This window comes from Temnothorax nylanderi, unplaced genomic scaffold, assembly GCF_030848795.1.
Source record: "Temnothorax nylanderi isolate EJ_2023f unplaced genomic scaffold, tnyl_v1.0 TNYL_tig0076_pilon, whole genome shotgun sequence".
In the NCBI taxonomy this organism is placed as follows: Eukaryota; Metazoa; Arthropoda; class Insecta; order Hymenoptera; family Formicidae; genus Temnothorax; species Temnothorax nylanderi.
Window position 1 is genome coordinate 155,853 of NW_027249138.1, and position 18,289 is coordinate 174,141.

Consider the following 18,289-nt stretch of genomic DNA (forward strand, 5'->3'; position numbering starts at 1 on the left):
TCCCGAAATAAAAGAAGTGTAAACGTAGTGAAATTATCGATCAGCATCGCGCTTAATTAAATCGTTCGACTTAATGACGTCAACGAGCGAAAAAGCCAGCTCGTTAGCGGATCAATCCTGTTTATATAGCAGTCGTTAGACAGCAGTCGAACAAGCGGCCGATTTAAATGCTGTGGTCAAAACATTTCGACGGATTCGATTCACCGCTGATTATTATCAGGGCCAGTATCCTTCACGGTAATCGTCGAATGCCTCGACCACGACTGTGTATAATATTTGTCGTTCCGATTTTATCTGAATATTTCACGAAGAAGAAGAAGAAGAAGAAGAATATATAAGTAATCAGTTTTTGTCGTACCTTTTTATATTTGTTAATAATCCTCTAGCGCGTTATTCGAGGCATAAAAAAAATTCTGACTTTAATTGAAATGCACAGTCTTTTTATTCAGAAAACAAACTCGTATCTTCTGCAAAAGGGATTAATTAATGTAGGCGCCAGAAGCAACTCGAACTTGTTTATGAATCTTTACACATCCGATTAATTTTATCTGCAAAGATAAATGTAAATAAGTCACAACAAGTATCAATAATGGTTAAATTTAAGGCGATGTGTCGGTATATTTTGATACGATGAGGTCGTTGTAACAAGGAAACGTAAATAAGTCTGCGATATTTACGACGATTCAGAAGTCCACTTTGAGAATCTTACAAGACGACGAGTAGGCGGGAACATGTCCATTAATGAATTTCGTCCTTTTTCACTGTACGCGGCGTACATAAATAATACGGCCGCATGCGGACCATCACTCTCGATAAAACGAAAGTGAGATCCAACGGGATTTTGCACGACGGTCACTCGAGAGCAGGTTCATTCACTCGACTCTCTTCCCTGTTCTTCTGCGCCTGTTTTTGCCCCGAATTCATGTTGTCCATGTAAAAATATCTTGTATATTGTTTACGTCCGCAAGAACGGATTCGCAACGCTTCTGTGTAACTATTTGGAATGAAAAGCGTCACTGGACGCTTTAATAAAAATGTCAAGGCGTCAATAATCTTTAAATTATTTTATATAATCAAGCTACAATCATACAAAAATACAAGATTTAAATAATAATATAAAATCCGAACACGTGTGTTTCCGGAAGCGTATCGAATCATATTTGCGCATTTTAATTTAACTCTAATGCAGCGAATCGTCTTCGTTACGCAGCAATGAGCTTCAATTGCAGTGTTCAATTAATAAAATGCAATTAAATATAGTGCAGCTGTATGAAGGTTCCGACAATGAGACGGGGATGGGTGTAGAAATAGAAAACGATTGCCTGTAATTAAAAGGTTATTCCTGACGCGGTTGACACAATCAAAAGTCACGCGAGATCTTCGATCTCCTCGATCCTCCATTGTTCAAAATCGTCTCGCACGTCGAAATGACTTCTTTCCGGATCGATGTTGTCCTCGACGTCATTAGCGGGAATCAAACGAACCACGAAGTTGTTCCTCCAATAGCGTCTCCATCGATGGCCGTGCAATCTGTAATGTGAAAAGGATATATTATCGGTTTACATAAAATTACGATTTTCACTGATCTCTGCGACTACGCGGATATATTACTTGTCAATCACTCTTTTTGTGAGATTATAATTTCGAGACACGGTGGCTGGTAGTTCTCCAAAATTTTTTTTAATTACATAATCGCGCCTGTGTAATATCTTAATTAACTCATTTTCTATTAACGACCGTTTTTATCCGCGCACGAGCGCGAGCTGATTTAACGGCTTACCTCCCTAACGTAATTATCCATCGCCAATAAGCTATCAGCGTCAATAAGCAGGTTGGTAGCATGGCGACTATCATCCAGGGTATCTCGTAAAAGCCGTTTCGCAGCAACATTTTCAAGGCCAAGGCGCACACGTAACAGGAAAACGCAGCTACGGGCGTGGTCATCACCAAATACCCGATATCGAGTAGCATCTCCTCGTGAAAGAGAACGTATTAAGTAGGAGTAATTAATAGCAATTAAAAGTCTAATTACGTGGAGAACGACGTTCAGGCGATATCCTATTAAATGTTTGTATCAACGTGTAAGATAATTTCAATTTTACATGACACCATGTCGTTACTGCGATAATATCCCGTGTAGACTCAATACTTTATAGCTAGCATCCCTACCAACGGTTTAAAAATGTTTAATGCAATGTATTTTGTACGGTAATGAAAGCGTTCAAGAACTTAATTAAAGACGCTTTAAGCCTGACGCTTTCGGATAAAATGAAATGAAAGCGGAAGGAAAAGCAATTAATGATCTCTCTTTCTCTCTCTCACCTGTCGAGTGGCTATTACGGTGCGGAACCATATTACGACGCTACGAAAGAGGCTGTAACGCCTTACCCTCCTGATCGTATATTTGTAGCCGCAGAGCTCGCATCTCACGCGACCGGACTCGGTTAGCCATCTCTCGAGACACTCAGCGTGCACCAGGGCCACCGTACCCCGGCATCTGTCGCGCCATTAAACGCTATATAAGGAAGGACAGCTACGTCTCTTAACTAAACTAGTCTCTTATCGCGCGATTTCTGTATCATCCGCGATAATCCGCCGATTTACATGTCTACTCGCGCTCCATTTGGAGAGGTATTCCTATAACACCCTTCTCGTTTCGATCGCGATTTTTTTCTCACGATGAATGTTAATTCCCAGGCATGACTTGAATTTAATTTGACACATTTAACACATCGTCGACTTGAAAAGATTAATGACTAATCTTTCTTCGAATAGAAAGTAATGAAAATCATATGATTCGAAGTAGGAGATATATAAACGCTCATTAATTTCATTCGGAATGAATCTTGGCTTTCTCGAACGGGCTGAGAGCTTACTTGCAAGCCGAGATCAAAGGACCGAGATAAACGAAGTTCGACGGTGTTGATGTCTGATCGTCCTGACTTTGAGAGTCACATGACTGATGGTTTTCCGCGATCGGAGCATGTCCGCCCATGTGACAGATTCTACAAATGTCGCCGGAGGCAACACACGCGTCTGAAATTATTTTAACCAGATATATCATGCCACATTTACTTTCAGAATCGTTTTACAGACATCTTAACGACTACTAGTCATTAACGTTCCAATATGACATAATTATTTTTTCTAATATGAAACAGGGACACATATTTTATTTAAGATGTACCATCCTTATCTTGTGATTCCGTATCGGCACATTTCTCGTCATTTCCCTCTGTTTCTGGATCAGCTTTTGCGTTATCCAATATTTGGCTCGTTTTGGGCACTGCCTGAATTTCTTCCTTAACGGAACTTTCCGGACTTACTTGCGCGACGGATTTATCACGTTCATTTGCCGCTAATAAATGTGCAACATGTGTCATATTATATATGTACCTTTAATAAATTTTTAATTATGCATGTAATGTATTTTTTGAAAATAACATTGGAAATTTTGAGAAATCTTAATCTTGCGCATAAAATTTTCTTTATTGACTGAATATAATTTAAATTGTGTGTATTAAACTAACATATTAATCTTGTGCAAAATAAGTTTGTCTGACAAAAAAAATTAATGTTAACCTATTTCATTCGTACGTCCGCTGTCATTTTTAGGCTCTGCGTTCTCGACGTGTGACATCAAAGGTGCTTTGCGCGCATTTTGGTGTACGCGCTTCCGGGACAAATCTAAAATTTTCCTTCAGGATTTTTCAGCAACCCGCCGCGATCGGCAGATGCGCTCGTTTGTGTCACGTTATTAGTCATATGATGGAATCGATCTTTTTTTTTAAACAATCGATTAGTTAGCTCAGAAGTTCTATCTGTTACATCGAAAATGTAAAAACTAGATACTTTACAACGAACCATTACGAATTAAATTTAACTAAATTCAACTTTGTGTCAATCGAGCAGCGCGCGAGTTTCTCTAAAGCCAAAATCAACAACGTTTTCTCATTTTACCTTGCTGCAAGTTTGTAAGTCGCCGCAATTAAATACGCGGAAGACATGCGGCAATGACGGGTGTGATGTTCAAGATGATACGAAATTTCACGGTGACCGGCTCCACTGAAAACGACCGCGGGAAGACAAGGCGTTTGCGTTGTTATCAGCTGTTCTTATCGTCTCGCGCTCCTCACAACCGCACCGAGACGGCTTATCTCAACGCATGCCACTCACACATGCTGGGATTAAGCATTCTCGGACGCGTCGCGCATCTTCATTTTTCACGTTAATTATTTTTTTCGATCCCCGTGCGATAGTTGAGCAGCACAGAGTGATCTCGGCTCTAATAGGAGACCCCAGGCAATTAAACTCTTGCATGTAACGACGTAGCAAATCGACGTGATTTGTTTCGATAAAATCTCTCGACCAGCGGTAGCACCGGTTTGCTACCTTGGTGCGTTATATGCCTCGGCAGGAAATTAGGCTACTAATTGCATATCGGCCAATAGCGCAGCGTTAAATTAGAAATTGCGGATTCATCTAGTCTCTTTAGACGTGGTGGCCGCGAAGTTGTAGTATCATGACGGCATCAACTCGTCCTACAGTCATTTTAATTGGTATACGCCATATAATGAACATTTAACATTCATGAAATCTCGAAGGACGTGGAAGGATCGTTAAGATTTAAAGCCGATGGTAAAGCCCTTTTTCGCGTACGCTGGAAATTTTCTCCGCGTTGTTAACGAGGAGCCGCCGGAAATGCGTCCATCCGATCGCGGTATATCCACGGGAAGCCCGATCAGTCAACAACCACCATCGCGCGCCACGAAACCGATCCCGTGTTTTTGGCATCGGACACGTTTCTCGTGGGCGGAGATTTCGACGCCACCGTCCTAGCTGCCTCCGGTCCGAGAGTGGACCGCCGGATTATTCTTTTAATGCTTCCGCGATCTCGCGCGGGATATTTCGGAATCGGTTTCCGGCACCGCGCGAAACATAAGTCCGGCCTGTATGTGGGTACGAGACTTGGATACGAGGACTCGGAGGGCTATTATTGGCGGCGAGTCTCGGCCACTTTTCGGAAACGCGCGCCTACGGATATCCGTTGACCTGGCGTATTAGGAGAGCGGAGGTCTCGTGCGCTAGACCTGGCAAGCTCTCGCAGAAAAAATCTATGGCGAGGAAACGAGAGCAAGCATCTTCTCATATCGAAAGCTCGAGGAAGTGAATAATTTATCTTAAATATATCTCTATCGAGAAATAATTTTACCACCGCAAATATCGAGAAACGAATAAGTATATACGATACCTATATTAAAAATGACAAGTTATTTAACTTTGTAAGTAAATATAGAAAAATTAAAGTAAATTTTCTCTTTAACGACGATAAATCTTCCTCTTTTAATGACTGCTTTATTATCAAGATTTATAATTTAGCCGAGTTTTTTACCCCAAGAGTGTTGCACGTTAAGTAGGCTGATTAGAAAATCGAACGAATCGATTGAATTGGACGGTATTTCGCCTCGAGGAAGTCGAAAACGTCGGTGACGAGACAGCGGTCGGCAGGTGCCAAGTCTACTCTGTTTTATTTCTCTGTTGCTCTCGTTTGCCTCTCTCTTTGTTTCTCTCACTCTCTCTCCAATCGTCGCTCGATCGCTTCGTTTCTCTCACGCTCGTACACGCTCGAAGGAAATGTCAAGTCGGCGGGGCCATTTCCATGGCTGCTATTTCTGCCAGGTGGCCGATACCCGAGTCTAACCGACCGTCCGTCCGCCATTTTCCTACTCGACGTTTTTGGTTCAAGATTAATTAAATGCGTCTGGAAATAGTTACGATGGTCGGCAGCCGCGTACGGGGCGCGGAAGCGAAGGGCGCGGGCGAGGGGGTCCCACCAGTGGTGGACTCCACGCACGGTTGGATATCCGCAGCGCGCGATGTTAATCTTCACGCGCACCTCTCCTGCCAGGAGCAACGAGAGCAAATAGTATACTTAAGTCGCGATCGAGACCTTGTGAGAAATCTACGCAAATTTTTATTCTAACATATTACCACGGTGCTTTGTTCCCGTTTATCATTTGCGTTTGCAAATTAGAATCTAATTGTATAAAAATACGATGTTGAATTTTGAAAATTTATGATAGAAATATCACCGATGGGACAGATAAAAGAGGCTAAAACTGTAAAAATTTTAGATATGACGAATAAGCAAGGTCTATCTTATACATGTCCCGAATTGATATCATTTTAGATATTGATTTAGTAATAATATCAACGTTCTCTTCGCCATACACATTTCGAGGTCGCAACAGCGGCTTGAGGGTAAGCGAGCGTCGCAAAATGAAAGTGACCAGGGCTTCTAGACGAGTCGAGGATGGACCAAGGCTCTGCGACGCTGGGTCACGTTCAAACTGAATGGACCTGGAGACTCATTCATAATCGATACACTTGCGTGATTCCAACCTGGCCGACAGTGCCAACGAAGATTCATTGAGCTGCGAGATATTCCAGAAACCTTCACCTCCCGAACGAGATATTAATTCGTTTTTACAGGTCAGGCTTTGCGTCTCGTTGCACGGACCCCCTCTTGTATTTTCCGCGAGGAAAACAGAACCGTTGTATATCCTTCTTCGCGCACATATTATATACTGAATTGTTCGTAAATCCTCGTGTGCATTTTTGTAAGTCTTCAAGCTCGAAGTCTATCGAGCACGAACGCTAGACATCGATGATATTTACGAATGCAGAAGCAACGCGCGGCGTCTCAACGTCGCACGTGTTTCGAAGGGAGAGCGGTTAGGGCCCACAAACCCTAGCCCAGCTAAAGATAGCAGCCGAAGGGGTCATTTCGCGATTCCTTCTCTTTCTCTCTTTTCTTCTTTCCCCCTCCTGATCTTCTTCGCTTTCTCGCCCTCTTCTTTCAAGATCGCAATTTATAGAAGCACTCGGCACCTGTCACCTTTCCCGCGGCTCACCGAGGACGCGCGCATTCTGCCTCCATCTCGGCACCGGCCACAGGAATAGCCGACGGACCTCGTCGTGCCCGGAGAAGAAACAGCGAAGAAGCAGAAAGAAGAATACTTTGAAACATTTCGCCGCATCGCGCGTTTCAAAACAACGCGCGTTTGAAGCGACGGAATGTCTTCCAGAGAAACTGGAGAAAGAAGCGTCATCTTCCATCAATCATATTGTTTTGCGGAGGTACGAGAAAGAGAGAGTGAAGAGAGGGGAGAGAGAGAGAAAGAGCGATTTTCCACGAGATTTTAAGAATAAGACACAAGGGTTTTTTTTCGTAATTATTTCTCAATTCAAAAAGTTGCCTACTTAAGCGCGACTTTAAGGAGGTCCTAAGCTAGAAAAATGTGTTTATACTGTTTATAGTTCTCCGTAGATATGAATATTGACATTTCGTTATATTGCGTTACGCTATACGACGCGTGCGACGCTAGTTCCTGATTACACGATAACACTCGTTAGTACACGGAACAGCGAGCGCGACGTTAACAGGAAGCGCACATCCGCGTGACCCGCAACGGGCGCCGTACCCTTTAAGTATTAACGGCGGCGCTCGCCCTACGTGATCCTCCTGCTTACAACGCGATTCCGCGCTGTCAATCGCGCGATCTTCCGTCCCATAATTTACCACGCTTAGGTTAACACGTCGGCAACGATCGGAGACGCGCGTCGAAGGGAGCGGAGACCGCCCGTCGAGCGATCCGACGCGGAGGCTCGACCTATAAAATAGATATATAGAATGTCGGAATTATCGAATTTACAAGTGGACCGTAAGTAAATCAATTCGAAAATGATCCCGCCGTTAAATTAACAAGATAAGAAGTTTGATTTCGACCATTTGAATCGTAAAAAAGGTGACATATCTCCCTATCTGTTAAGCGCCGCGTTAACGAAATTTATCGTTTCTTTTGTGCGTGCCGCTACGGCACGCAACCTTGGATGGCAGCGTGTCGATCGGCCGTTGATCGCAGTTGGGAACCGTTTTGAATTATTCGCGAGCCTGGCGACAACGTCTGGGACAAATTCCACCCTCGCGCCGTTTACGCGTCGAAAGCAAACACAGACGGCAAAAAGGCGATCTCGCTCGTAAAGGGCGACACGGGTTTATCATCGTCACGTTGAAATGCCGTCGTACGACGAACAACATTTGCGACGCTGACCGTGCCGCACTTACGTAAGCCGCGGGCTTGGGACGTTTGCTTTAGAAATCGGAGCAATGTATTTATTTTTAATTATCTCATCCACATACAGATATTACAGACCTTTCCTCACGCGCGCGGCTACAGCTTGTGTTACAATTAATGGCTTGTACGTCTTATTACGATAATGGCCGTAATCGTAGTGATTATTCATTAGAAATAAAGACGAGGCATTTCGCGAGAGAACTGTCTTGCCGGATTAATGTCGCGCGCGTGTGGTAGAAGTTAAAGAACGGCCGACTGATAAAACTCGTTTGCGAAGCACTGAGATATTTACACACGTGGATTGATGGACATTAATTGAAAATAGGGCGGGTTTTTTCCGTTCTACCGACGACAAGAGCCGCGCGCGAGTCGCTTTCGTCTCGTAACCCCGATTTCCCGCGACTTCGTCGCGTAACGTCGGCGATACACGGACGACGGGGCGACACAATCCTATTTTTGCGAATGCACCAGACAGTTGGACGTCTCCTCCGGCGGTTCTATTTACGTATCATAGCGAGCCGCGAGCAACGAGACGTAAAATACATACGGGACGCGGGCATTATTAGCGCGATGTCTGTTGTCCGCGTTCGCGAGGTTTAATATAAAGGGATATAGTTTTCCTCTTGCAGCTGTCGCTATCTCGCAAATTTTACTCGTTAGTGTGCATCGAGATTCACGCGCTTTTTCTGAACGCAGATACGAGAAATCGTACTGTAGACGATCATAATATATTTTTATTTAAAAAAAATTTGCTGATAATCGATTAAACATTAAGAATATGTTAATATTTTGCCATAACGCAAATATTAAACTTCACATAGAAATCATTTCATAAAAAAGACTAGGAAAGATTATTAATATTGTTATAAATTTTGTTAAACTTAACTGGTTACATTCGTTTGTCGCATATATTATTTAAAAGTTCTTATAAATTGCATCATCCTTTTTATTTGATGGCGGCCTGCTCAGAATCGTAAGAAGGAACCGTATCTGCCTGTCCATCTAAACCGCAACGCGAGAAGAATCAGGATCTTCCTAATGATGGGCAGATCCTGTCGTGGCACAAGCTCTTCTTAACGAGACACGTTACGTTAGTAAAAGTTAATTTCATTATCTTTCTGATCGAGAGGATTCGTCGCCGTATTATACGATACAGCTTTTGCTTAACGGCCGCGAAGTCTGGCGTGATACCGGAGAAGTATATGCCCCGCGGGAGCTGAACGCATCGCTTCGTAGCATTAAAGCTAATGGCCGTAATAAAGGGTTCCCTCGGCGAGCACGGACAGTTTGTCGTAACATAAAAATGTTGTCGTAACATGAAAATTCTGCCCCGCGCGTAATTGCGTAGCCCCTCGGCCTTCTTTCCGGGCTACCGTGTCTCTTGCGGTAATCGCCAGGATCTTATAGCCTAGGATCTGTCAGGAGAAGAGAAATCGCATGCTGAGGTCTATCTTCTCGCCGACAAGATTTTCTCTCTTAACTCCTTTTCCCTGTCCTCTTCGTGACGATAACAGAGATATCCATCCGTTTGTTATTACTTCTCTGCGCCTCGACTCGCCTCGCCAGTTTTACGACTAGTCCACCGTGTTGTCACGCGAGAGAGGCCATTGTCGCGTCTTCCTCAGACGCGATTCTAGATTTACCGGCCGTTTACGTCAAAGAGCGCACCGCCGTGTCTTACCGGTCATATTTCTCCTCCGAGCGACAGAGGAGGAGCTCTCTTGCGCCTCTCGAATTCCATTCCATTCTACCTCGACTATTTTCTTTCTCCACCTCGCCGTTTTCATCCTTTGAGTGCGAAGGCGGAGGAAAAGATCGGTGTGCGCCGCGAAACAAGAATCCGTGAAACTCCAAGATGAACGACACGAGCTGGTGTCGCGGCTTTATGCATCGGATTTAAGCCTTTCGGTGTGAAAGGCTCGTCGCGGTCCTTACACTCATTCGAATCACCGTGCTGCTCCTTTTCCTACGAGAGAACTTGGCGAGCTTAACCGGAATGAAGATGTGAGACGCAACGTTCGCTTTTGCAAAGAACCGCGGTGAATTAACTTAGATTTCACGGCAACTGGATTTATAAGGCAATTCCGTCCTCGCTACGGCGCGCCTCGGCTCTCGTAACGTATCAGAGTAATTTTAACACGCGGTTTACTTCGGTATCTATATAGCTCGCATCGCACACGCCACGCTCGCCTAGCTTTCGCGCATAAGTATATAGTGCGCGCGTTATAGCCCGGCGAGAGCGAGACGCGCGGCTAATCCGCCGTTTTCTTCCAACGTCGGCCGAGCAAGGGGTTTGCACTACTTGCACTACCGGTCTAAATTCGCGTCCGCGTAAATCATCGTGCTCACGCACGTGCGTGCCCGCGGCCACGCGCCGCGGGTACACTCCGTTCCTCGCGTCTTCGTTTTTATCCTCCCGGCACACGGCCCGCGCGAGTTCTTCCTGCCATGCGCCTGCCTGTCGGAAGATCGCCGTATCGCGTCGTGCGTATCTCTTTACCCGTAGTTAATCCCTTCGCTCTGCTTCGCTTCGCATCGCGGGGAACGCGATACACGCTTGGGGCCGCGGTGAACGCGTTGGGGATCGTCCGTCACGAGGTCCGCGAAGCGAGAATGTACATCGCGTTGCGTAGATCGAGTTAGTAGTTACAATTGCAAAATACTCGGCCAGCTTTAACTGCATCTCTCATCGCACTCTCGAGCCTTTTCTTAAAGATTTTTTGGTTGAAATTTTTTAACATTTAACATTGAATGCCTTCATTGCACTCTGTAATCTCTTAATTGACCGTTTGATTAATGATTGAGCAGTGATTAATGGTTGTCACTGGCGATGACAATAACAACTGCGATAACGACAATAATAACGCGTAATGAGCGCCGGCTTTTTACCGGCTCTAACTCCATGCAGATGCGTGTTGTGATATTACCGTGGAGAAAACGGCATGGCATCGCCGCGGGTACGCGGCGGAGAAAAACCGTGGAGAACGATTAAAAGTCCTGGTCGAGGAGCTCTCTCGTGCGCTTAAGCGCAGCCGGTCATGGCACGTGAGCGGTGCTCGCACGCACGCACGTGCGTGAGCGCGATGATTTACACGGTACGCGGATTTAGAACGTACCCGCCGGTTGTTCCTCGGGCATGCGTGCGTGGTTACGTACGCCCGAACATGTTCGTGCACACGACATTTTAAAGCTTTAAGCGGACGTTAAAAATAACGTTAGTCTGTGAAGTAAAAAAGCTCATTATGTAATATATGCTATATTAAGTAACATATTATCGAACTCCGTTTAGTCTTGAAACGCCATGTGTATCTTGAGCTGAATGTTATCGTTTTCGATGAAAATTATGAGTTACATATATTTTTTGGATATTCAGGATATTAATTCCGAGTTAAGATCCACGTGATAATTTTACCCCAAAAAATTGAGCAGTTTTACGCTGGGAGGAAAAAATAAATTCAGATTATTAGTTCGATCCTCGAAAATATGGTTACTTTACTTTCCAGTAAAAGGTGTCTCTCTCGATATAGATCTGAATCAAATTCAAACGTATTTACGTATTTACAGTTGGGAAAGCGTATATTACTTTTTTTTCTGGGCACGTCGTTTCGACGCGCCAGAGTTCTTTATAACGAGCGTACTTTTTCTTCGAGGGAGAACCCCTTCGCTACTCGGAAAAAGGAAGCGACGTTAATGTCGCGCGACCCGACTGCTAGACGGTGCGGCCGTGGAAGACCTTGCCCGTCGTCTGTTCTTCGTGTGTTTGAATTTAGAAGAATTTAGTTCCAGGAAAGAGTTTGCGAAGGGTTTCTCCAACAGTCAATTTCCACGTGCTGATCATTTCGCGTCACCCTTGTCTAGCACGAGAGATACTCTTCGGCCCTTCGGAACAACATCTTGGTTAAATATAGAATTACTTTTAGGGTAATTTTTTCTGAATGACATCAGGCAATATTTTGTAACATAAGTTCGCATATATTAAAATTATTACGATGAGAAATCTTACGTGAATATTGAATTTTGATAATTTTTCACGCATAAAAATGTTTAGACAGAAAAAGACTAATAATACATATGAACGCATTAAGTACATTAGGCCGTAGCGACATTTTAGCGCGTAAGGTCGTCGTTCCCCGCGCGAGCTATTCTCTTCCACGTATCACCGTGCTCGTTTTACCCGTGGCGAACAGAACATAATGAGGGAAGCGAGAATAGTCCTTAGAAAATGAAGCAAGGAGAGACGCTTAGGGAAAAGAGGCCTCTCGGATGCTCCGAGAGAGATGACTGACGAACGTCGCTAATGAGAGGAGCGCGTGTGTTCCGTATTTTCCTCCTTCCTTGAACGCGAACCTTTGAAAATTCGGTTAACGACTCGGGCGAACAACGGGTTCCGTCTCCCTGTTTCGTTTCTAAATTCCTTTAGTCACGAGTCCCCCACGAGTTGCTTCCTTTTTCTTTTTCTCCACAAAGAAGCGCGAGAGTTAGCCGTGCAAAACGCGAGACGATCTTCTCCACGAGTTACTTCAAGCGCGAAGTGGGAGGTATTTTCGCCGCGCCGTATATTTCCATGAGAAAAATTGCCCAATATTCGGCGCTCCCGGTTTTATGATGGGCATAAAGCACGAGCTTTCTCTCTCTCTCTCACTCTCTCCCCAACACCCGGCAATGGGTGTCATTTAGAAATCGCGGAGACAAAAAGGAAGATTTGCTTTAATGTCCCTGCGGGATGAAAAAGATCCGTCGCGGCCGATCCCCTTTTTAGACCGCCTTGGCGCTAACCGACGATACCTCAAAGAACGGAGGAGACGTTCGTTTGGTGTACATCGTTCTCCGAATAATATTCTCTTTCCCCCTTTCGCCGCGCCCCGATCCACAAATGTTTGATCTCGCTGGAAATAGGAAACCGGTGAACGCTCGGCTTCTCTCTGTTTGACGTTTGCTCGGCTGCGATGTCGCTCGCAGTCGGCACGCACCTTTCATGCATCGTGCAATGTGCAGCCCAGATTTATATAACGAAAACGGAATATGATCGTTTACGAGACGATGGGGTTAAATTTTAAAATGCGCATTTAAACTTAATTGTAAATCGTACGGGCATCTAGCGATGAGAGCGATATACTGAGGATTTATCGGTATTGTTACATACAAGAAAACAAATTGCTCCGCGCGTGGAAAATCCGGTGATAAGCCTGCCCTGTAGATAACGAGAACGCAAGCCACGGAGTTGCATTAAATGCGGCGGCAGATGGCTATACGACTTTACAGATAAAACGTATCATTCAAGACCACGTGCTCGTGCGTACCGCGTCATCATGCGTGTACGCATAAATTAAAATGCACGCGATTCACCAAGCCACGCACTAAAGATGTAGATGTAATTGATGAAAATGATAAAACGTTTCGCGTCTGGAGTAAGTGATAGTTATCGGTATGTTTATCCCCGATTAATTTGACGATTGCCACGTATACGACAGTCAATGAGTCAATTCGATTTCGACTTTTCGCCTTTCGCTGCTCTGACATTTGACGTTCACGCGAAAGCTCGACTTGCCCATGCGACCCACCGCGCGATTATGCGATTATAAGTTTTTTGCATCGCCTGCACCAGCTGGCGAAGGCCGTTTCGCTCGGATTCGATTAATCGCCGACGGGCGTTACCTCGGCCCTGGAATAATTCATGTATCCCTGGAGGTGGGCACACCAACGACGCCGGCATAGAAAATTGCAAGCGTCGATCTGGCGCCTAGTCATCGTGGAGATGTCAGATCAGTCAGATCGATCTACTCCGCGATGCATACCAATCGATGCATCCGTTGACGTAGCGAACTCGGACGCGCCGCCGGCCTTTGTCTACCTCTATGTTCAATCTTGATCCCTTCCCAGATTTGCATGTCGGTCGAATTAATTTCGAAACGATACGCTAATTTGCTCACGTTGCGCTCACGTCCTCGCGCCGAGGAGCGAGTTTCAGTCGTCCGCGGGTAGTAATCAGAGCTGTCTGCACGCAGGTAATACTTTAGAGATACATGCAAGCCCGTCGTAAAACGGGGGATAAGCAGTCACGCACGATTTAATATAGCCAATAAAATTTATTAACATTCTCACTTAGTTCTCGGGGATTCTCGATTTTTTGCTGTATATACATACATAATGCAGGTGGAAATATTAAACAGTCATATGTATTTCTTAAATCTTTGCGGCATATCCTCTACCGATATTTCAGTGAATCAGTATAATCCGCTTGATTCAGGTATTCGTAATTTCAAGACGGCCGATATACATACGCGCATGCCCATATTTGACTAGGATTATCGGTAACGTTATGAACGGTATCTGAGATACAGGCCGTCTTTAAAGTACGAATAGGACATATTTGTATCACAGTAACATATCTAACACATGTTACGAAGTTTGTACTCCATCTGACACATGACGCTAGCGTATAAAATGCGCTTTATTACATTTACAAATACTCTAGTTGCCGTCATACGGAACTGTTGTTTTATGTACACCGAAGTATGTAAAGTCTCCTTACGAGATCGCATGACGTATCAAATTGCGGTGCGCGAGTTACGGCAAGATGACGGATGAGACAATTATGCAGTTATATTACTCTGTTTTGTTCGTGTAACGAAAGATAGCTCTAATCACACTAAAAATCTAACAACTTAATTACACTTCCATAGCCGGAGAAAATTAATTTAGGAATTTCGGTGAATGTAGCTTCTTTTACAGAATATTTATAGAATATCTTCGATAAAATTCTGTGTCAGTTAAATTGTGACTGCCGTTTCTTCGATGTGTAAAAAGTGACACGTCGAAAGAAGCGTCACAGTCGTACAAAGAATCGCGGATGGAACCAAATTCCATCCGCGTGAAATTAATCGTAATAGTACCTCTGAATGCTCACCACCGAACGTAACTCTTGTACTCTTCGGTTATACTCACTCTCTTGATAGTTTCGTAACCTAGGATTATCGAGAAACTAAAGCAAGCGGATTGTACGAGCCTCGCGGACAGTCCTTTGGTAAACATGTGCAGTCCTTCCTCGATCCATAATATCCTAAACGCACTGAGCATACTGTCTAATCGTTGCACTTGCAACCTCGCCCTCACAATGTCCAAGGGATTCGTGATGATCGTGGTCGTGAAACCCCCTAACGTGCCGGCCATCGCCTGTATACACAAGTGCGAGAACCATGCCGGAAGTATCCTTATAAGCTCGTCTATCAAGAAGATATGAAAAGTATTATCACTTTTTTATTTCATCGTCTGGCCACGAAGTTTCAAGTACGAAATTACCTTGATAAACCGTATACAATCCCCACCAAAGAGCGCTGTTAGGTACATACGCGCACAAGGACGCCATGTACCCTCGGTAGAAGCCGCTATAACCGTCCCTCTGATAAATCAATTTTATTATTTCCGCGGAGATTTGCGCTCGAGTCTTTCCGGATTCGAGGGTCACACCTAAGGGATTCATTCCCATCTGTAAAAGACAACAGGATTAGTATCTCAGGCGAATCGAATTGAAAAGAATTTTGTCGGAATTTCCCTCACCTTATCTACGTACACCTTGCCGTGCTTGGTATTATTTATCCCGAGAACCATTAGATGTTGACTGAGAACGTCGAAGGGAACGACTATCGTTTGCCCGACTAAACTGGCAGCACCCCCAGCGATCAACGCTTTGACCTTCGAGTCAACGCTTCCGAGGGGTGTGTCTTGCCTGAGCAAGTGGCGTACTCCCTCATAGGTCGATACGTAAAATACCCCAGAGACGATTTGAATAGAGCTTATCCAGAAGCCCCGATAAAGGCCCGGGACGCCTTCTACTTTGTAAATTTTTCTACACGCATCTATCATACCTGCGGGATAAAAGAAAATTGTATAAAGATTCGTGGAAAAGTTTCCTCTTGTAGGCTCAGTAAAATCGATTTACGTAGAACTCAATTTGCGCTACCATTGTACATGTGATTTTGTCTTTGCACTTGGAGGCGAGTCTTGATCACTGTCAGGGGATACAGGCAGCACCTGACCGAGAACGAGGACAGCATGCTGAGCGGAAAGAATTTGGTTTTGTCCATCATGTCCCACTCGATGGTGCGGATGAACGGCGTTGCCTCTACCGCAGACATCTCTCGAACGTGAGCAGATAGTGTAGCTTGTAGCGACAGATGGATCAAGTAGGGAGATTCGCAGAGGATTTGGTCTAACTTGATGCCGCATATCTCATCGATGTATTATGAGCATTTACGCCCAAAATTCTTTGCGAATCTGTAAGTTTGTAATTACTGATGATTTTAGCAAAGTCAATGTAAAGTTGAAAGTATAATTACATTAAGTTGAACTAAAGACTAGGTTAGCTTAACCTCAAAAGAAGGACTTTCAAATTGTATATTCGTACAAATTTAACAATACATATATTGTATAATTAAATGTTTATCTTAACGCTGCAGATCAAAGATGTCTTTTTGACATCATTCTGAGACATTCTGACACGTCTTTAACGAGTTGTGCTATTAATTGCAATATGTCAAAGCATCAGTTTGGAATTCGATTGATTCGATAACAAAAATCATAAAACTTCCGTGAGGAATTTAACCAGATTTAACGGATTTATAAAATTCATTTGTAAAATCAATCAACAAGCTTGACAGTAGAAGAAATTCAATAACACTCAAGATAGAACAATTGTGAACGAAATGTAACACGTTACATTTGAGACGTGCGACACTGGAACAATCCAGTGTTCCGAAACACAAGCACTTTGTCACTCTTGTATTACAATTGTGAGAAAATTTGTTAGGTGATTAGTTTGAATTTTTATTACTAATGATGCATGTAAAAACATTCAGGAATTTGACTAACAAATTGGAGCAACATAACGAAAAATAAGGAAATCGTCATTATTATATGATCGACATATTGACAACATATTAATACAAATATATCGACGTTGTTGGTCAAACAATCGCGTGGAAAGGTGCAAGTCATTCACGAAAAATCTACCGCTACTTACAATGATGTAATACACTATCATCCGAGATGATTTACTCCGAAATCTTTTTCTCGACGTTCGCCTCTATACGCTATCGGAGGGAACCTTCGATGTTTACAACATACTCGGCGTGTCAACCACGTTATCGCGTATCACGTCAGCAAGCGCTTAATATATTTCTTAGCGCAAATTCATTTTCATTCACAATTTAGCGATTACGAAGTTACTCGAGATAGTAAGTAAAAGCTATGGAAAATTATGGGTCATCCATTCGGCAAGGTTGTCGCGCACGCGCTCGTATAAGCTCGTATATTTCTTCTTGGTGGTGACATCTCAATGAAAATCCTGGCTGTCACGTGATGTGTTTAACTACGGATGTTCAAAGCGGTAGCTTCTATCGATAACTAGTGCTTATTGTCACTAATAGATATCTTGATCAGGGTTGTGTCCTAAATTTCAAGATTATGTCTATATGAATTGTATAGACAATATAAATAATATAATTTATTATAAATTGATTGATTTCTTTGAACGTATTTTTGCAAACAGTTCTACAAAAATAAAAAAAAATTTAACTAGATGGGATTAGCTGCATTTTAGTTTTAATTTATTTATAATTGACATAAAAGATACTAATATAATAGAAACATTATTTATGCTGATTGTAAGCTTAAATGACAAAAACCAGTATCGCTTAGTTCGGCTGCAATACATACAATGTGCATAATGTTTTATTTTCCTTTTTGAGGAATAAAGTCGAAATCTACGAAATTATTGTTAATTTTTCGTGGCATCCTAAAAATTGTGCCTAAACTATATAATAGCAACTAAAAATAAAATTGTGAACAAAATATAAATTTTCGATGATCCCCATAAATTATTCTTTGTTTATATAGGTAACATATTAAATAATAAACATAGTATATACAGATGTAGATTATTATATTTTACGCCTATAAACTCTTGATTTCGCTAAACATCTAAAAAAATAAAAGCCTATCTTGTCAATGAAATCTTGAGGCGACAAGTCTTTTCTGCGAGCAGTATACGAATGATCCTCTTTTTTTGAGCAGAGAATTTAATAATCTTTCATTAAAGAAATAGTTCAATTTTTATTTAATTTCGAAATCATATTGATTTGATCGAAGTAAAT

General features: G+C 43.2%; 3 protein-coding genes across 7 annotated transcripts in view; 1 reads left to right on the top strand and 2 right to left on the bottom strand.

Annotated features, from left to right (window-relative positions):
• The window catches only part of Ets96b (Ets96B), a 104,631-nt gene that overhangs the window by 69,729 nt on the left and 16,613 nt on the right, over window positions 1-18,289 (top strand). The window lies entirely within an intron of this gene.
• On the bottom strand, window positions 1,050-10,167 carry LOC139774222 (E3 ubiquitin-protein ligase MARCHF3-like). 2 transcript variants are annotated; one of them, XM_071709304.1, is made up of 5 exons: window positions 3,188-10,167; window positions 2,877-3,036; window positions 2,323-2,497; window positions 1,781-1,971; window positions 1,050-1,530 (listed from the first exon to the last, which is right to left on the bottom strand). In XM_071709304.1, exons 1-5 carry the CDS (start codon window positions 3,381-3,383, stop codon window positions 1,368-1,370), a joined length of 885 nt encoding a protein of 294 aa, XP_071565405.1. In that variant the 5' UTR covers window positions 3,384-10,167; the 3' UTR covers window positions 1,050-1,367. The 2 variants fall into 2 exon arrangements, with proteins under 2 accessions (XP_071565405.1, XP_071565407.1); XM_071709306.1 differs by having other exon boundaries at window positions 2,877-3,358; window positions 3,961-10,164.
• LOC139774223 (solute carrier family 25 member 44) lies at window positions 14,205-17,409 on the bottom strand. 3 transcript variants are annotated; one of them, XM_071709307.1, is made up of 5 exons: window positions 17,158-17,409; window positions 16,099-16,412; window positions 15,696-16,003; window positions 15,438-15,624; window positions 14,205-15,361 (listed from the first exon to the last, which is right to left on the bottom strand). In XM_071709307.1, exons 2-5 carry the CDS (start codon window positions 16,271-16,273, stop codon window positions 15,042-15,044), a joined length of 990 nt encoding a protein of 329 aa, XP_071565408.1. In that variant the 5' UTR covers window positions 16,274-16,412; window positions 17,158-17,409; the 3' UTR covers window positions 14,205-15,041. The 3 variants fall into 3 exon arrangements, with proteins under 3 accessions (XP_071565408.1, XP_071565409.1, XP_071565410.1); XM_071709308.1 differs by lacking the exon at window positions 17,158-17,409 and adding an exon at window positions 16,855-17,000; XM_071709309.1 differs by lacking the exon at window positions 17,158-17,409 and having other exon boundaries at window positions 16,078-16,215.